Source organism: Clytia hemisphaerica, unplaced genomic scaffold, assembly GCF_902728285.1.
Source record: "Clytia hemisphaerica strain Z4C2 unplaced genomic scaffold, Clytia hemisphaerica genome assembly, whole genome shotgun sequence".
NCBI lineage: Eukaryota > Metazoa > Cnidaria > Hydrozoa > Leptothecata > Clytiidae > Clytia > Clytia hemisphaerica.
In genome coordinates this window covers 224087-245227 of record NW_027104218.1, presented here as the reverse complement: position 1 = coordinate 245227, position 21141 = coordinate 224087, and the positions used below count along the sequence as shown (strand labels likewise).

The following is a 21141-nucleotide window of genomic DNA, read 5'->3' as shown; positions in this document are numbered from 1 at the left end:
CAAAAATCTTGGATGTTCTTATAAAAAAACGTGTAAAGTGACCTATTTATTTCCCACTTGAACCTAGACTGAAATTCGGGAAATAACACTACGGGGTAATATAAATATTGACAAATTTCCATCAGAGGGAACCACCCAGTTCAAACCAACACTGTTGAGGATAAACAACTTAGTATTTTGTATTTGCAAACATTTTTTGATCTTATAGGACTTAGTATCTGAGACAATATTAACTTTACTTTCTATCACGTGTGTAAATGTGCACATAGGACGTCAGATAGCTCAGTTTTAGCAAATTGCAAAATTCATAAGCAATATCCTCCTTTTAAGCACCAGACTACACGTTTTTTATAAGAACAAACTATATGAGAATACAAGGCTTCGATGACCAAAATATTATTGCTAAGTAAACAAAACCTTAAGGCCCTGTGGACTTTAAAACACCCGATAAAGATACTCTAAAAACCTTGAAATTAAGAACACGTTAAGAACATTTTTAAGCTCAAAACCCAAAAAGTTAAAAACAACCGGAAGCTTCAAAAAATTTGGATGTTCTTATAAAAAAATGCGTACTCAAATCATATAAAATTTGAAATGCTACCAGACTACATTAAAATATTAAAAAAAGGAATCAAATTATTGAGATCTTGCGATTAGAGTTTCGCAGACATCGAATTAGCGAGTTTTATTGGTTATATGGAGTATAGATACTTGAGAGTAAAAACATCTAAAAATTCTAATAAATTCTAATAAAATGGTACATGCTACTATAGGTGGATAGTTTTTCATAAAATATCGTCCTAAATAAATTAAAGATTTGCTAAAAAAAATTGATAAGATTATAAGGAATATTTATGTACATATATAATTTCAATGCTAAAAATAATGAAGGCTTTAACCATTAAAATTCCATTGGCATTTTAGATTGCTTCTTTTCTGGTTCTCTACCGGTAGTTCTGGACCTTGCCCTTGTTTTTCTACTTCGCCCGAATATAAAATTATAAATATAATATTGACATTTCTTTCTCAGTTCGAAAATCAAAAAAATATTTGAAAATTTAAAGTTACAGAGTATAATGGCATAAAACAGTCAGTAAACTTTTGCCTTATTATAAGCCCAGTAAGTTATCGATCCCTTTAACGAAATTTTCTTGATCAAAAAATACGTCTAGAAGCACTACCGACGTAAAAAAGCTGATAAGGTACACCTTTATAAATAAAGGATTCTGAATGTGGATATCACCAAGAAAAACAGTTCTACATACCCCCTGACATAGAACCTGACAAAGTTAACCTTTTCAAGCCGTCATTACAAAATTTGGGACCTGATTGGTCCTTTTAACGCCGGCCTTTATTCCACCACAGACCTAACAATATGACATCAACAACGTAGATGTAGAAAGGGCCAATAAGATAACAATATATTTCCTACTGTTGAAGAAGCTTAACAGCTGGTAAAATATCCTCCAGTTCTGACACACCTACAAACAAGGAAAAGGAAGAATTATTAGAGGAGATACTAACTGTAGTCACTTGAAATGTTTTTTAAATTCAATTCGACGTGATGAAGTTCACATTTTTTTTGGCACTTTGAGCCTAAAATTGTTCAATTTCTGCTCTTGTTTATGGGATGTAAATGAGGTATTTTAGGCGTTGTGCCCAATTTTTACGACTTTAACCTCTAAATTGCTTGAAATTGGGTCATTTCAGGCTCAGTATTATTTTCAAATTATTCTTGTTTTGTTGGGGATTTTGAGCCGCATTGCTCTTATAAAAGAAAGACAGTCAACCTGAAATACACGGGTTGCAAAATTAAAGTCTAAAGTCAAATGACGCTTTAATTTTCGAGTAATCACATGTTTTGATTGCACTGTATAATTTTTCAACCCGTGTGTTGTTAAGAATTAAACTTCTGATTCATCAAAGGTCGTATGGAACAGGTCTACCAGGTCTCAAGCAACTTTTGTTCTTACCCAACGTATCTTTAAGTTCTTGGACGAGTTTATGGAATGCTTCGTAAAATTGATCATACTGCTCAACTTGGTTCATCACTCTGTTAATAAATAAATTGCTTTTAAAGTAACTGATGTCGTATCCTTGTTACAGAATAATCCATGGGATGGAACTTTGTTGTCTTTTCGTCATAAAAACAAAATTCAATTGACACTTTAATTGGGCTGCTTCAAGACCATTTCAAGGCGAAAGAAAAATTCTTGGAAATGTGTGGATGACCCCTGGAAAATTTTTAATTTTTTTAACCAACCCCTCGAAAATGGAGAATTCTCAAAAGACCCTCTTGAAAGAGTTTTCTCATGCCTTAAAGTGAGGGTGGTGGACGAACTAAAATCAGTCCTTCAACCCCCTGGAAATTATAGAATAGCACCCCCTGGAAAAAAAAAAACATTCCTTTAGACCTCCTCGAAATTCGTGTCGGATTACACCCTGGAAATGTTCGTCAAATGTATGAATATAAAATGGAATTGCTCATTCGACGTAAACCACCGTCGCGAAACTTTCAAGAACGACAATTTCCCTTAAAAATTGATGAGATCTTCAATGCTTATCGAATTTCCTGAACGGAAATTTAAAAGGGGACCCAGGACTCAGGCCGAACGGTGTTGGAGAAATCCTCCGAAGAATTGTCTGCTGTTGTCGCTACCACTCGCGATCGTATCATTAAATCAGTCACGTCTCTTCAGGTCCGTGCCGGACAGGAAGGTGGCTGTGAGGCTGCCATCCATGCCATGAAATTAATTTATGACGAGGAGAAGACTGAAGCCGTCCTGCTAATTGACGCAAGTAACGCATTCAATGCAGTAAACCGAAAAGCCTTCCTACACAACATCAAAGTCATCTGCCTGGAAGTCTCAGGATTTGTTTCCAACTGCTATTCAAACCCGTCTTTTTGTTATTGGAGGCTTCGAGCTGCTCTCACAAGAAGGTACGACTCAAGGAGACCCGATCGCTATGACAGTTTATGCAATCGCAACGATACCTCTGCTACTGATGGTGATAAATGCAACGCCAGAGAGCCATCTGGATCAAACGAAAGCCGAAGCCTACGCTGACGATTTTTCTGCTGCAGGCAAGATCAGTGGTATCAGATGTTGGTGGAATAATCTGTGCAGACTCGGTCCATTGTTCGGATACTATCCCGAAGAAAAGAAATCTTGGCTGATCGTCAAAGCAGGTCAACGTTCGAAAGCTGAAGTTGAATATCGGGCCAAATTCATTCCGAGATACACACGTTGACGATGTGATGAGCTCCTTATACTTTCGAAAATAGCTCTCATAGAACCACAATGTGCATACGCCTGTTTTGTAAGTGGATTCAAAAGTAAGCTTACATTCTTGATGAGAACAATACCAGAAATATCTGATAACATGGTTCCGCTGGACAACATAGTCACAACAAAATTCATTCCAGCAATCACTGGTGGCATTTCAGTCAACGAGGAAGAGAGATTACTGCTATCGTTGCCAGCGAGAGATGGGGGTCTTGCGATTCCGATCTTCAGTGAACTGTGCCAGCATGAATATAAGAACTCTAAACTCATCACATCCAATCTATCCGATACAATCATAAGCCAAGAATACGCATATAAACTTGATCCTCGACTGCCTACAAAGAAAAACGAAATCAAGAAAGAAAAGAGAGAACGAAATAGCAACATCGTTCTTCACCTCACAACGACCCTCCAAAGAAATCAAGTCCAGCTGATGGAGCTCAATCGACAACACCACGACTTTGCCTGTTCAAAACCGAAGGGTACACTCTCAACAAGCAATGTTTCGTTGACTTAATCGTTACGGGTGGGCATTACAACGTACACCTTCTCATTGCGAATGTGGAACTCCGTTCTCGCTCGAACATGCCCTGACGTGCAAAAAAGGTGGTTTCGTATCAATGAGGCACAACGAGATCCGCGACTTTATAGCAAACCAGCTATCAAAGGTTTGCCGAGATGTCCAGAAAGAACCAACCCTACAGCCGTTAGTAGGTATTGAAACTCTACCGAAATCTGCCAACACATCTCGTGAAGCCAGACTCGATGTATCAGCAAGAGGATTTTGGGTGACCGGCCAGAAAGCATTTTTTGATGTAAGGGTTTTCAACCCATTAGCGAAGAGGTATGCCACTTAAGATCCGACGCGAAGTTACGTCGTAAATGAAAATGATAAAAAACGAGAGTACAACGAATGAGTTCTTCAAATTGAGCACGGCTCATTCACTCCCCTCGTATTCGCAGCAACTGGTGGAACTGGTCGAGAATGTCTAAAATTTATTAAGAGACTCTCATATATGATTTCAAACAAAGAACGATTATGATATTCAGAGACTGTTTCGTGTTTTTTTCGCAAACTGAACTTTATGCTCATTAGAGCAATATATACGTGTTTTCGTGGTAGTAGAACCACACAGAACTTTTCTTCGGCGATTTATGATGTCGGTGTCACTGAGGCATTGACAAATATTCGTCAATAATTTTGAAAATTTTCTATGACTAATTGATTTATTTAAATATAAAACAAGACGACTTGAAGTCGAAAATTTCGCCTAGAATTTGAACTGCATGGGAAAAAGAAGAAGTAGATATTAAAGATAATCTGAAATCTACTTTACATCGAGCCTTGATGAAACAATTTTACAAGAACAAGGAGACTTAAAATCACTAAAAAAATAAGACCAATTTAAGAACAATTGCTGTTTAATTTTTAAGAACTCTTACAAAGTATATGCTTATAAAAAATAAATATGCTCACATTGTGCGCCGTCCCTTGTTTACTTTGTAAGAACTAATTACCGAAAGGTATCTCACCGTCTATCAAGAGTTATTTATTTGATTCTTATAAAGTATATGCTTACAAGAAAAGTAAAAATGCTCATACTTTACACCATCCCTTGTTTACTTTGTAAGAATTAATTACCGAAAGGTATATCACCGTCAATCAAGAGTTATTGAGTTGATTCTATAAAGTATATGCTTATAAGAAAAATAAATATGCTCATATTGTTCGCCATCCCTTGTTTACTTTGTAAGAACTAATTACCGAAAGATATATCACCGTCTATCATGAGTTATTGAGTTGATTCTTATAAAGTATATGCTTATAAGAAAAATAAATATGCTCATATTGTTTGCTGTCCCTTGTTTACTTTGTAAGAACTAATTACCGAAAGGTATATCACCGTCTATCAAGAGTTATTGAGTTGATTCTTATAAAGTATATGCTTATAAGAAAAATAAATATGCTCATATTGTTCGCCATCCTTTGTTTACTTTGTAAGAAGTAATTACCGAAAGATATATCACCGTCTATCATGAGTTATTGAGTTGATTCTTATAAAGTATATGCTTATAAGAAAAATAAATATGCTCATATTGTTCGCCATCCTTTGTTTACTTTGTAAGAAGTAATTACCGAAAGATATATCACCGTCTATCATGAGTTATTGAGTTGATTCTTATAAAGTATATGCTTATAAGAAAAATAAAATATGCTCATATTGTTCGCCATCCTTTGTTTACTTTGTAAGAAGTAATTTACCGAAAGATATATCACCGTCTATCATGAGTTATTGAGTTGATTCTTATAAAGTATATGCTTATAAGAAAAATAAATATGCTCATATTGTTTGCTGTCCCTTGTTTACTTTGAAAGAACTAATTACCGAAAGGTATATCCCCATCTATCAAGAGTTATTGAGTTGATTCTTATAAAGTATATGCTTATAAGAAAAATAAATATGCTCATATTGTTCGCCATCCTTTGTTTACTTTGTAAGAAGTAATTACCGAAAGATATATCACCGTCTATCATGAGTTATTGAGTTGATTCTTATAAAGTATATGCTTATAAGAAAAATAAATATGCTCATATTGTTCGCCATCCTTTGTTTACTTTGTAAGAAGTAATTACCGAAAGATATATCACCGTCTATCATGAGTTATTGAGTTGATTCTTATAAAGTATATGCTTATAAGAAAAATAAATATGCTCATATTGTTCGCCATCCTTTGTTTACTTTGTAAGAAGTAATTACCGAAAGATATATCACCGTCTATCATGAGTTATTGAGTTGATTCTTATAAAGTATATGCTTATAAGAAAAATAAATATGCTCATATGTTTGCTGTCCCTTGTTTACTTTGAAAGAACTAATTACCGAAAGGTATATCCCCATCTATCAAGAGTTATTGAGTTGATTCTTATAAAGTATATGCTTATAAGAAAAATAAATATGCTCATATTGTTCGCTGTCCCTTGTTTACTTTGTAAGAACTAATTACCGAAAGGTATATCACCATCTATCAAGAGTTATTGAGTTGATTCTTATAAAGTATATGCTTATAAGAAAAATAAATATGCTCATATTGTTCGCCATCCTTTGTTTACTTTGTAAGAACTAATTACCGAAAGGTATATTACCTTCTATCAAGAGTTATTGATTTGATTCTTATAAAGTATATGCTTATAAGAAAAATAAATATGCTCATATTGTTCGCCATCCTTTGTTTACTTTGTAAGAACTAATTACCGAAAGGTATATCACCTTCTATCAAGAGTTATTGATTTGATTCTTATAAAGTATATGCTTATAAGAAAAATAAATATGCTCATATTGTTTGCTGTCCCTTGTTTACTTTGAAAGAACTAATTACCGAAAGGTATATCCCCATCTATCAAGAGTTATTGAGTTGATTCTTATAAAGTATATGCTTATAAGAAAAATAAATATGCTCATATTGTTCGCTGTCCCTTGTTTACTTTGTAAGAACTAATTACCGAAAGGTATATCACCATCTATCAAGAGTTATTGAGTTGATTCTTATAAAGTATATGCTTATAAAAAAAAAAATATGCTCATATTGTTCGCCATCCTTTGTTTACTTTGTAAGAACTAATTACCGAAAGGTATATCACCTTCTATCAAGAGTTATTGATTTGATTCTTATAAAGTATATGCTTATAAGAAAAATAAATATGCTCATATTGTTTGCTGTCCCTTTGTTTTACTTTGTAAGAACTAATTACCGAAAGGTATATCACCGTCTATCAAGAGTTATTGAGTTGATTCTTATAAAGTATATGCTTATAAGAAAATAAATAAAAAAACAAACAGAGCAAAAAAAAACGCGACTTATGATTATCTCCATAGTATACCGAACCAACTAACCAGAGAACGCCCAGGTCAAACGCCAACGCCATAATCTTCGCCCCAAAAAAATTCTCCCCCGCCGCCGCCGCAGAAAGGCTATCGTAATACTTTCGCTAAGCGAAATTAAAAAAAATAGGGCAACCTAGACTTGTTTTATAGCGTGCCGGGAAAGCCTTCGGAGTTATTTGATTGTAATAGGCTAATGCTACATTTGAAAAATGACGTATACTCATTATTAATATTAAAAAAACAACTTAAAAGGGGGCTAAACATATCAGCATGTTGATATAAAGTAATTAAAAATCAAACTCAAGACAAACCTGTCAATCTTTTGAGCACGGAGATGTTTCTTTAACTTTGTAAGTTTTCCGACAGCGTTTACTATGTCATTTACACCGTTCTCTTTTTCTGAAAAGTTCGAAAAAAGGGAAATATTGGTGTAATGAATGAGATGAATCAATAAAATATAGAATAGGAGGGGGGCACATTAGATATCCTAGACATTTAACAAACCTTTATCTGGACAATAAACAGATCCAGGCTTTTAGGCCTAAGCTTACACTAGATTAGGAGAATGGGTTTTACGCTTGAAACGAAGGAATATATAAGGTAGCTTAGCAAACATAGGATCCGATCTTTTCTCAAAAGGTTTACGTTTGAGTTGAAATGGTCAAACTGTGCTTCTTAGATCTGTCCAGCCTACACAGACCCAGTATCTACGACTAATTTCAAAATTCATTACCGCAGAGCGTCCGATTGTCTTTTCTCACTTGATATTTTTCAAACTGACCGCTGCGATCGAGTTTTGGTGAGAGAGGGGAAACGATGAGAGAAGTGTAGCTATTTATAAATCATACTTAATCGCAGAGGTCTCTGTACGGGAATTTTTTTATCAAACAGACAACAGAGTGTACTACGAAGCGATAAACGTGAGATACACTCTGGTACAGAGTAAGATCTGTCCATCGAGCACAACTATAGGGACACGACAATTGATCTCCATACGGTAACCATGTCACTTTCTTTAAGGACCATGTGTGTTCGTCAAAATCTTACATTACTTGACTATCCGCGTCAAATATCCAAACTTCAATCCTCAACAGAACATGGTTTGCAAAAAAAGATGGCTTCTTAGATACTTCTAATAGACAGAATACTACTTACTTAAATGTAACATGTGATGAATTGAATTTAACGCGTTCAAAACCTCGTAATAACGATTATAGAGGTCGTAAATGCGTGTGTATACAGCGCTTTCTTTCTTGACGTCGAAAAGCTTCATAAAATGGTGGATAACGGCTCTCATTTGGTCTGATGTTAATGAATCCTCAGATAGATCAATATTGGTAAAGATTGGCTCTGAAAATGAAATATCCATATGCGATTTTATTATATTATTCATTGATTTAGCTGATATCGGACCAAACCAAAATCTCTTGTTAATGGGCCATTTCATTTTATGACCATACAGGGGGTGGACGAATATTTCAGGGGGTAAATCCGATAAGAATTTCCAGGGGGTCTAAAGAAGTGTTTTTTCATTTTTCCAGGGGGGGGGGGGTAAAAAGTTATTCTTGAATTTCCAGGGGACGGACAACTAATTTTAGTTTGTCCACTCTCACTTTAAAATTTTTTTCCAAGGGTTCTTTTTTATAAGAGCCAATAAATTTTAGCTGAGGTATTAATATGAGACTTCAGCTGTTATAAATTTTTTTGTTCCATTTTCGAGCTTAAATGTTTGTTCTTTAATTGTATTGCATATATACTTTTACTTTAAAACGACTCAAAATCACTATTTTCTTAAGCCATTTTTGAAAGCTGAGACTGGGATTGTTCTTAATTAGTTCCCAAGTTTTCGCAGAAAATGGAACTCATTCTTATAAAAAACGTTAAACGTTGCGTATTAGCTTTGATCAAACCTTGATTCTTTTTATAAGCTCTTCTCATATTTTGGATGAGTTTCAAAATGTCTTGACTTTGAGAAGGAGAAGCTCCGAACATCAAGGTAGGTGGTTTTCCCGCAGTGGTTGCAGTTAAAGGTGGGTTTAAAGGTGGAGCTAGTTCCTCTTGTAGCGATTGTAAAGCGTCATAGATTTCCTGAAAGAGTTTTTCGTAAAAAAAAAATAATAAAAAAATTTCAATACAATTAGCTTGTCTAACACAATAATGCGATTACGTTCGTATTTTCAGTCTAAAACGACGGGACCCAAGCTCCTTCATAGCTTTTGACGAAATAGGCTTCTGTTCATCATCTAGCGAAAAGAGTTTCTTATCTAGGATCTATATAGGAAATCTATAGAGGTCTACGATTCTGACTATTGGCAGAAAGGTTAGTAGGTGTATAAAAATCAACAAATAGCTTTCGATAGACGTTTAACGGAAAACATATCTTCGAACTTCAAAATCCTAATAATTTTTGCACCTCTAATCTCGATTGATCAGCTTTCCATTCCATAATTTGCCTCAATAATTCAATTCGATTGTCCAAGATTTCAATGTAGGTCATTCCACTTTCACCAGTGACTATCTCGTTCAAGTTCTCTAGCAGCTAAAGGTAATAAATGATAGGGTGCTCAAATCACTGACCCTTATATATCCCTGGACCAAGCTATATCCGCCATCTTTGATCGAAGTTTTTTTTGAATTGGTACTCGCAAAGCAGACATTGCAGTGTTAAAAATTAACGTCTAACGGCGCTACATCATCAAAAGTATTCGAGGGAACGTAAATCTAGCGCTCTCGATGCATTTACACTGCTATTGAGTAGTAAAGGTCAGTGGCTCACATTCACAAATATCATAAGCACTAGATAGAGCTACTCTTTCCTGCCTGAAGCAGAATAACGCACCATCTTTAAAAGTAAAAAAAACACAGCTTTCGATGCACACCATTTGATCAACCAGGATCACCAGAACCACAATTGGAAACATGACCTAATGATGAGATTATGCAAGCCTAGGTTTGCGAATGAAGATGTGCCATTAAGGATGCCACGACATTTTCTTTCTCTAAGCATGGCACATGTTAGAGTTTTACAACATAAACTCGCCATCAGCCATTGCAAACCTTATATTCAGGAGTTATTAGGCAAGACCAAACGTTACTAGTACGTTTAATTTATTTACCTTAATCGCTTCTGAAGTTGAATGATCTCTTGCAGAAGCCATTTGGCGAGCAGTTGACAGGGGTCTGATATTTCCATTGTAATGCTTGTCTCTGGCAGAAGGAACTTGCCCAGAGGTAGACGTGGGTCTAGCACTACCATCAGCTCCAGCACCACAATATCTTGGTGATATTCTGTATGTTGGAAAACCACCTTCATCAGATGATGAAACTTCTTGGTTGATTTGAATCTGATTTTGATGACTATTCTTCTCGTTTTTCATTTCCAAAGCATTTGATAACTGTTGGTTTTCAGATTGAAGAATGTGAATTTGTGATTTGAGGGATGCGCACTTCTTCTTGTATTTCTGGGAAAAAAGGATATCATGAGCAAACCAAATAACTTGGTGGCTTCATCCTAAGTCCTGACTGAAAAGTCAGAATAGTGTCAATTTAACGCATTTGGCGAACATAAAATGAATAAGGTAATAAACGGGGGGGAGGGCTGGACTAAACGGTGTAGTTGGAAAAAAATCAAATTTGGAAAAAACGAGGGGAATATCCTATTTGTCGAAGGGGCTGGGAATTATGCTTTTGAATACCCCGTTAAAAAGATAAGTAGAGTCAAATCAAGCAAAAAAAAATAAACGGAGGGTGTCTTTTGGTAAGATCAGGTGGTTGAAAATCGATACAGTAAAACAGATAAAAAGGCGCTTTTGAGGATTAAATGTTTCTACGATGTTCCATATACGCTTATTTTCTTTACTTAAAACTTGAAATGGGTTTAAAATCAGTACTTTATTAGTAATTTCTGAAATCTGAGGCTCAGATTATTCTTAATTTGCTCTTAGGTTTTGGTCAATTTTCAGCATCGTGTTCTTATAAAATTGTTCTGCTATAAAAGCGTGTATTTGTTACAATATCTAAGGGTCCTACGACAGCGAATTTTCAAATACCTTAGCAGATGTGGCATCTTTCAGATAAATATCATCCAGAAGTGTTTCAAGCGCTATTGCAGTGTCTTCACTTTTCTTTGATCGGTGAGTTTCTCCTCTCTGACTATGTTGGCGATCTTCAGTAATCTGCTTGTGTTGTGATTGCGGAATCTTTAGTTGATGTTGCTGTTCTCTTACTACATTGTTTGGAAGTGGTTTCTTGTCAGTTGAATGTTTATCACGCTCTTGTGGAAGGATATCAGAGTTTCTTGATGTTTTCGTCTTAGAAATATCGAAAGACTCAATAGATTTTCTAGTAAAGGAAAGATTGTTCAATTTGTACAGTACAATGCGTATATAAATTGATCTTTTTTAAATTTCAAATCTGTTAAAGCTTTTGCATTCCATGAGCTTATGTTAGTTAAATGATGGTTTTAATGGTCACAGACTTTCTTACTTTTTGGAGATTGAGAGACTCACTACCCCTTTGAACCCTGGTATTCTGTTTATACCACCCTATAATCTATGTACGTCTCCCTACACTCTTTTTATAAGAGCAAATCACAGATCTGTAAAGCCCGAAGGGCTAGATTTGCGGCCTTGGTCAAAAAGTGAAGCTCATCTTTGGAAGGATTTCCTACCAGAGTCACGTGACTAAAATATGCAATTTCACCGGTTTGAGAGATGTGAAATAGCGTTTGCCGCCTACTTTTTTTTATCTCGCGCTCCGAAAACAATTAAAATGCTAGATCCTATCCATCGGCACGAAATTTAAAAAGTCAAATTTTTGTTTCACTTTTTTTTGCTGGAGAAAGCTTGAAGTTGCCTATCTAGCCCTTCGGGCTTTACAGATATCTGTGGAGCAAATACAGTTTACTCTCTTTAATTCGATCGTCAAGGGATCAAAAGTTTTCTTCGAATTAGAGAAAGATTCGCGAATTAGAATAATTTCAACCACTCTCCAGCTGATGGGACCAATATTTTAGTTCGAATTAAAGAAGGATTTAAATATTAGAGATTCGGATTAGAGAGAGTCGAGTGTATTTTTTGTTGTCTAATTCTAAAAGCTAAATCGGAATACTTCACGAGTTTTATCAGGGGGGGGGTACAGAGGCAGGGTACTAACCCATAGGGTACTAACTTGATTTTTCACTCAATTTCTTTTTAGTACCACCCACCCATATTTAGTACCGGGTACTACTTCAATTTTGCTGTAAAAAATAGAGACACCACCCCCTAAAGGGTACTAACTTTTTTGAAATGCAAAATTAGACACCACCACCAGGCTATGGGTTAGTACCCTGCCTTTGTACCCCCCCCCCCCTGGTTTTATCCTATTTTTATTAATTAGATATTTGAAATCCTTTCCTCAGAGTCTCGGATTTGCTCTTAAATTGTCTCTTTTTTGTCGGTTCTAGGTCCCATGAAATTATTATTCTGACATTTCGACCGATGTTTTTCTATGTTGAAGCTCTGATATCTTAGGGAGAAAAATCGAATTTTCTTTTCGGCATTTTATAAAACTAAAATAATCCTCTTATTAAACTTTGAATATCCCTACAGTAGGTAGGATTTAAAATTACTGTTGGTGATATGATGAGTTTCAATAAAAAGTTGGAAATGGTCCTTTTTGTCACCGTTTCATTTTCATCTTTTGAAATAATTTGAACTAAAGTAAACTTTGTTCACAGCTTGAAGCTCATATATTAATGAAAATATTGTAAAAATATTGTTCATTTTCCTTCATAAGTTAATCGAATTGACGCAGGGGTTCGAAAAATACTAATACAGCAAAGTGAACGAATTGAACAAGAGCATAAGAAAATGGAATCTGCTAACGATGAAAAGATTGAGTATTTGACAAAGAGACTTGTCTCTCTTGAAAATGAAATTCAAAATTTACGCGAAAAAAGACTTCAAAATACCAACCATGAGAATAACAGCCAACTTTGTTATGTTAATATGACAACCCAAGGAAAGAAGATCACTGGGAGCATTGAGGAGAACCAGGAGGAAGGCCAAATGAGAGTCTCAGACAAAATGCAGAGTTACGCTGAAGGCCTTACAATACACGGCCTAAGCCGTATAGCAACTGGTTCCAGCCTGTCCAAACTCATCTGGTCTGTACTCGTTGTAGCCTCGTTTTCGACCGCTGTTTGGATCTCGAAAGAGCACTGGGATTCGTTTCTACGACACGATGTTAAAACCCACACGACCATGAAGGCTGAACATGAAATGAAATTCCCTGCTATAACTATATGCGATCAATCTGCAATATCATTTGAACAGAATCGTTTTGAAAAAGGTGATCCAAAAGCTAAGCGCCCGATATCGGTGGGCCTTTTAGAACAGTTGGAGAATCTCTCAGTCAGCGACGCTCCATATGTATGGGTAGCACAACTCACAAGTGATTATGCTCACTTTTTAGGCAAGAGAATTTCAGAACCACTGAACATAGACAGCCAAACAAACTGTTTTACCGTTAAAGGACACAAACAAACCATAATTTCTGAAAAACTGGTCGTTACGATTAAGGCCAATCGAACGTTTGATCGTTGGACTCAACTCCTGGTGACTCCAGAAAATGAACCTTTCCCGGGAGCCACGTCTACCATATATTGGGCTATTAATGGGTATTACAATGTGGTGATTAAGAAGAGGTTGATTAGCCGTTTAGGAAAGCCCCATTCTGAGTGTGTCGATGGGAAGGGGACCTATGAACAGAATAAGTTCATAGGGAATTATACAGTAAACAAATGCAAGAAAGGCTGTTTTTTGGAAAAGGTGTTCGAGAAATGTGGCGCTATCCCACCTATGTATGAGCGTTATATGCGTAATCCTGGAAAATTCGATAATTTCACCAACACGGTTAATGATACTGTTGGCCAACCTTGTCTATGGAAATTAAATGATAATTTGACAATATTTGAGGAATGCAACAATGTTTGTCACTTACAGCCTTGCTTTGAGGAAGATATAAAGCTATCGTTACATTATCATTCAACAAAGAATGATCATTTCTTGTCACTGGCTTTTACTTATGACACATTTTTGGTTGACATTGTAAATGAAAAGCCTGTATATACATGGCAAGACCTTTTCGCGAATTTCGGTGGATGTGTTGGTTTGATGACAGGAGCATCTATTTTATCGGTTGTGGAGCTTTTCTTCTTTGTCGGGCTTATCTTGATCGATTTATTTGAAAAATATACACGAGTTGACACAAAAAGCACCAAATAGACAATAATATGTTGCAAGGTTTACTCTAACTGTAGTTGCTCGGAATTATGCGTTGACTTGAATAGCACAAATGTAGACTGTACTCCTCCGAACTCCAACCACCAACCTTTATATATCCCTAGACAAAGTTACTCAATCCCGGTCAAGCAAAATTCTTTGATCGGAGAAATTGGTACCCTAATGGCGGCACTACTCAATAGCGGTGAAAATGCATCAAGAGCGCTAGATCTACTTTTCCTCGAATACTTTTGATGATGTAGCGCCGTTGGACGTTAATTTTTAACATTGCAATGGCTTCTTCTCGGCGGGTATCAATCAATACACTCTTCTCGAGATGCATAAATTTATTGTTGTCCTCGTTTTCAAACAGATTTCATTGCTATGAAATTATAAATTTAAACCAGTTTAAATTCCCAAATAGCAAACATTAACTCTAAAAAAAAGTACTCGAAATTCAATATGTCTCATGAGGTGTAAACAACACAATTATCATTGTGAATATGTAATTTTATAGCAATGAAATCTGTTTGAAAACGAGGACAACAATAAATTTATGCATCTCGAGAAGAGTGTATTCCTAAAAAACCTCGATCAAACATGGCGGATATAGCTTGGTCCAGGGAGATATGAAAGTCAGTGACTCCAACGGGCGAATTTTGCTTTTTGAAAATTCTTGCCGTGTATCGTTCCAAGTTCATCGGTCGTTCGAATTCTTAATATAGCTCTACGCTCCTTCGCCGAGATTTGTGAAAAAACTCATATACATGGAAAAGCGCACCGTAACAAGTCTAATGAGGTTCTTTATCGCGAAGAAGAGTTATGTATAGGTAAGCACAAATATGACATGTAATTTACTATTGCAGTACGGAAGTTAATTATCAAGATCCTAAGACGCGAAGATGGGAATCTTAGGTTGAGGAATATGGAGACTTGATGGTTCGATTAGATTGAATCCTACTTTATTTAGATCAGGAAATTTAAAGTTTGTAATTATAAATACAAGTATAGAATTCTTCTGTAAAATATTGTTTTCGAGTATATGTAAATACATAACAGGCAGGTCTATAATGCACTTTCCGAGTCAAATCTATCTAACATAAACCTTATAATAATGACAATTTGACATACCTCAAGACATCTAGTTCATCTTGAAGAGAATTGATACGCTCGCTGTATTTTTGCTCCATAAAATACCTGGAAAGCGAAATATCATCGGACAGAAATAATGTTCATTTCTTCACAAAATTGTTGTTCAGCGATTAAATTCTCAAACCATTGGCTTCGAGAGGATAAAACGTATAGGAACAATCTTTCAATTCTTGGTAATATCCAGCAAAAGAAATAAACCAATGACCTTATGGACTATAGCCAAATGCTCTAATTATAACCTAAGTCATAATATTTGATAAAAAGGGGAATTTCCCTGCAAAAGTTTAAACACCACAAATAAGTTACTAAGTTACTTCTGGAATGTTAGAGGCAACTGAACACCTCCGAGATCGGAATATCCAATGAAATAAAGTAAAATCGCAATTCTCGCCCGAACTTTAAATTCTGAAAAACGTTAAAATAGCCAAAATTTTCAATATATTTGAGCTTGATTGTAGACCACGGATAAAAGATAACATTTCAAAAAGCGTTGCTAGGTTACCTGATATCCTTCTCTTTTCTATCCTAAAAGGTAAAACAATGAAAATGAAAGCAGTAACTTGAATCCAGAAAATCTAAAACATTAGGGAATCCGACTTGATGACGATATAGTAAGGGTGTCTAAAATGTTTTTGTGTAGCTCGAAAGTCCTATTATTGAAGAACACGTCATTACTTGAGAAAAAAATTTCTAGGCTGTGGAATACAGTGAAGTTTGCCATCTTTTCCGTGCATTAAAATAATTATGAACGATGTTGACATATCGGCCAGTAAAAAAAGTGAAGGAAAGTATTCCATTAAAATATCATGCAATCAGCTTTGGTTAATCTGGACGGAAAGTATGAATTCGACTTCAATTTCACGAAAATTCTGCTTTGAAGGCTTCTTATTCGTCTATATACGGGAAATAATTTTAAGCCATTGAAACATTGAAGTGATGAAATGATATATCTGAAACTTACATGTATCATTTTGTAAGTAAAGAGTGTTGTCATATTTGCAAGAGTAAAAGTATGATGCTACAATTTCAGATAAAGCTTACATCAATGGAGGAGGTCATGTTCATGCTCCATTTGTTGCTTGGTCGATGCTCTTTGCGTTTCTTCCTCTGAGAAAGAGAAGACAAAGTCTTCAGTAATCAAAAGAAAAATGAAGTTTTCCAATAATTTGTACATCCCCGGTAACCCTGTTTCAATGACCTAACACACCTTTTCGACCGTAGTCGCGCGGTCAGGCACGTGCCACTTTATTATTCAATTTACCACCCTAAACTCGATCCAATCCTTGTTTTACACTTTTTTCTGTTGTCTTTAGGTGCGAAAAAAAGACTGGGATGGTTTTAGGGTGGTGGCGGTTACGGTCGAAAATGTGTATGGGACCACCACCATAAAGCTATATCCGTCATTTTTGATTGGAGTTTTTTTCAAAAGTGGTACCCGCAAAGAAGCTAGATATCAAATCCTGATTTCAAAAGGCGCTAAATCACAAATATTGAACGAAAATTAAATCTAGCGCTCTCGATGTATTGACATCGCTTTCGAGTAGGGTTTAGTGCTAACATTAGAGTACAACTTCAAAACTTCATTCAATCCTTTTGCTTGCCCAGGAGTGAGAAACTGTCGCCAGTGTTTATACGAAGCTCGATGAACAGGACCACTAAAGCCAATCAAAAAGACGGCAAACAGCAAAAAATCGCCCCCGGTGAGAAAGATACACTGAAATTTCATCTCCACTAGAAATCTGAAGACTTTGAGAATCCACACTGTATTTTGAGCTGGTTAGCCTTAGGATGGCGGAGAACGGTCTTCAAAATGAACAAAAGCATGATCTTTTTCAAATTAAATTCTCAATTTGCGAACAATTAGAATTGGGGATAAGTCACAAATGGACATCAGGACAAATAAATAAAATACGTCCCTGTTTAAGGGAGGTTAAGACTGAAAATTCTCTTTCCATTTTAGGAAGAACCACGATGAAAGAAACTCACGTGTTTGGTTTGATCAATACCATTTTGGTTTGGCTTTATTGGAGAACTGCCGATGTTCCTGGAAAAGGAAAATTTAATATACTTAATAAAAAATAAGTATTAGTTATCGCATGACTTCGAGTGAAATACGATAAATATTTTACGAGTTCCAGACTTTTTCCGTATAATATTTTTCCGAGAACTGCAGCAAGGGACGTTGTTAATAGCATGGGAGATTTTTCTTTGCTCAACTTTGTCACCGCTGTCTTAGGCATCCAAACTAACCTCATTTTTGTGTCCAGTGATGTGGATCTCTGAACGAGGAACATAGTTGGCTTTCAAGTGGTTGGTCAAATTCCTTACCAGACGAAGATGCCGCAAGAGGAGAATTTTGAATCATTCTCTTCATGATTGAGTCAATGGTATTTTTACCCATGTTTTGGTTTTTGAACCAAAGATTTGTTGCTGATTTATGATTGATAGACAAATACATTGGACCCGATGATTGAAGTGATAGTGGTCGTTTTGAGAGATAAAACTTGTAAATTATCACTGGGCAACGAGATGAGCCGTTAGCAAACATCTTGGGTTGCGCTGATCTGTGAATCTCTCGAAGACCATTTTGTCTGGTTTTGGAAAAACTTTCAGCAAAGGTGAGAAATTTGCTTCCTTCTTCATCAACTTTCCATGTAAAATCTTCAACCTTCATTATGTGATGCTCCTGACGACCTCTCAAACCAAAATGCATTGTAAATTGCCACCAGATAGTGTTGATAAGGGAAAATGCATTTTCAATACCAAATTGACCACACTCCCACAGTGTCTCCTCCTCTGCTCTCATTAAGCTGATTGCCTGGTTTGGTCTTTTTCACATTCCTTGCTCTCGTAAGAACCTAGCTTTTCCTTCCAAAACAGCTCGAGAACTTGTAAACTCTCTGTCCTTAACGATAGAGTAGTTGTAATGTTTTTCTTTCAAATAACGGTCAATGCCAGATTGAAGGCTTGCTAAAGAACCAGGTTCATAGTCTTTACCATTTTGTTTTTTTACTTCAGCAAAGAAACGTGCCTCTTTAGGATGCAAGCATCCCCTCTGTTATGTATTCATGTAGGGGCTATGTATCGTTCAAAAAATTCTCGTCCGAGAGTTGCCTCCGTATTTGCGTATTCGAGTTTTAGAAACTTAATTTAAGTTAACTTAAAATTGAAACATGTGATCACAAATTTGGGGTAGCCCTCGGACAGGAATTTTATACACGATACACATCCCCTATATCAAAATAAATTTTGGGGATGCGCGCAGCCTAGTGTATTTTATGCTGACAAAGCAGTTAGCCCTATTAACCCTAACCTTTTTTGATTTTTGTAGCCCCAGGAGGGGGGGGGGTAGAATCTACCACCCTCGATTATTTTTGATCTAGAAGAGCTATGGCCATAAAAATTGGTACAGATGTTCTCCATCATGACACAAACTTCCAGGAAGAAAAAATTTGATGACTTCATCAGTTTATTTATAATATTTTTTGATTCACGTTGTTAATACCTATCACGTGTCAAAATTTGAATATGATTCAATCAATACTTCAGAAGTTATCGCAATTTTAAAATTTTCAGTGTTGAGCGATTTTAGCTTGGTTTTATGTCATGTTTCACAATAAAGTCATAAAACCCGATATTGAAGACCTATGACCCTAGAACAAGTACTTTTAAGATTTCATCAAAGTCAGAAAGTTTCAAGTCGTTTCAAAAGATTTTCTCCGAGATATACACAAAAGACGGTTAAACGGCACGGTAGGTTGGAGGGAGAAAGTTGTTTTTTCTTTTATTTAAAATAAATTGCTGTGTCAGCAAATGATAGGATAAAACGTTAAACGATGTCCTTTAACTTTCAAAACAAAGTATACTTTCAGGCATTTAAACCCCAAACCAACCCCTGTTCTAAATATACCGTTGAAGGGGTAAGATAAGGGCCCAACCATGGTTGGCGGTGGGCGGTGGGCGATATGATTTTTGCCCGCCCCCCCCCCCCACGTCGGGAGCCATACATTGACCCAAATTTCAAAGTGGTTTTACTTCACTTCACAAACCTTTTACTAATGTTGTTGCCGAGCTTTTGTAATTCTCCTATTGTCTTTTGTTTCTTGTCATTTTCTTGGATGAGATGGAGTAAGGTTTTTCGTAAGATATCACTTGTTTCTTCGTTGAACACACTCAATCCTAAAATGACGAACAACAACGAAAATCCGTCAAAAATAAGCGGAATTCCAAGGGGGTAATGATTGAAAATTTGTAAAAATTCGGAATTCCAGAGGGGTATGATCCTAAAATTGCCTGGAATTCCAAGGGAGTAGGTCAGAAAAGGTTGGACCTCGTCAACAGGGGGTGCACGGTTTTTTCTGGAAAAGCCCAATCGAACTTAGAATCCTTTTATGTTAAAAATTTCAATTTTTGTTTCTTTATGGTATAGAAAGACAAAGTAGACTAAACAAAAGAATTTCTCCAGGTTTGCGCTCGCACGGTGCCGAAAAAGGGGAGAAAGTCGTTCTTTGTTTTGTTTAAAACTACTGCGTAAGCAAATGTTAGGAGGTAAGTTAAATGATGCGCTTTAAATAAAGGTTACTTCATAATATAACGACTGTCTATATTCAAAAATATTTAACCATGACTTGGTTTCAATACTGTAAAAGAACAGGACTAAAAACACACCGCGCACCCTAATTGTACCAAAGGACTTAGTCCTTTACAAAACCTATTATAAACCTATCAAGAACTGCTATGGATTTGATCTTTCTAGGAAGGTCAGGTCAAGGGTCTTTGAGTTGATCAACCCATATTTTTATATCATATTGTCATATGAGAATAAAGAATGCAATAAAGAATGTTTGAATTATTAACATCTCCTAGCCACGCGACGCATGGTACTGCAGAAGGTGGTCAGGTAACCCAGGCTACGACTAAGAGAATTGTCGGCAAGTCGAAACAAGATTTTTTGTAACGCACGAGAGGAGTGGTAGTGAGTGCGCCTTATAATTCCTGTATTAACACGCATATGTCGTTCTTTTAACAATAAGTAATAGTTATCGCACGGTACCGAGTACAAGATGGGATATATTTTTCAAGTTAGGGGAATTAGGTATATAATAAAACGTATATTCAACGTAATGCTATGGTATACTCTCTGATGGAAAATTGGCCGGCTCATTTGACTATCTGGGACCAGCTGGAGTTTTGACTAGCTCTTATTTGATTTGGTTGGTCGTTAAGTTGTAATAAAAGAATCTTATTACTTTTTTTAAAGAACGCGTCATCTCTATCACTTTAAATGACCAATTATTGAAGTATCTTGTAAAAACTCCAAGGCATCTCGACTATCTTAGTACCTTAGTAATTTTTCGTAAATTTGTGTTTACTAGGGGAAGGGGTTTTCTAAGAATTTCATATCATAGACTTTATAAAACGTAGTATGTATATGTAACATCTAAGTATGAATATTTGTTTCCAAAGAGAAAAACAAATATACAAACAATAAAAATGATGAAAGTTTTAATTGGAAAAAAAAATCATAATAATTCAAAATGCTAAAACGTAAAA

The 21141-nt window shown here is 35.9% G+C and overlaps 1 protein-coding gene across 1 annotated transcript; it reads right to left on the bottom strand.

Moving 5' to 3' along the window:
- Nucleotides 1-538: 538 nt before the first annotated feature.
- Nucleotides 539-19780, bottom strand: LOC136815772 (uncharacterized). The gene is made up of 13 exons (XM_067072220.1): nt 19638-19780; nt 17575-17632; nt 16630-16695; nt 16091-16113; nt 15568-15633; nt 11221-11512; nt 10288-10632; nt 9585-9710; nt 9082-9259; nt 8327-8521; nt 7483-7570; nt 1974-2053; nt 539-1481 (listed from the first exon to the last, which is right to left on the bottom strand). The coding sequence occupies exons 3-13, from the start codon at nt 16651-16653 to the stop codon at nt 1429-1431; spliced, it is 1470 nt and encodes a 489-aa protein (XP_066928321.1). The 5' UTR covers nt 16654-16695; nt 17575-17632; nt 19638-19780; the 3' UTR covers nt 539-1428.
- Between the last annotated feature and the right edge of the window lie 1361 nt (nt 19781-21141).

What these genes read in the sequence shown, in the direction of transcription:
- LOC136815772 (XM_067072220.1), bottom strand. Translation starts at nt 16,653, where the DNA reads ATGAACATGACCTCCTCCATTGAT. An exon ending in CAACTTCAGAAGCGATTAAG is followed by an intron (nt 9,711 to 10,287) that starts GTAAATAAATTA and finishes TATTACCTTTAG; the next exon opens with CTGCTAGAGAACTTGAACGA. An exon ending in CGTGCTCAAAAGATTGACAG is followed by an intron (nt 2,054 to 7,482) that starts GTTTGTCTTGAG and finishes ATTTATTAACAG; the next exon opens with AGTGATGAACCAAGTTGAGC.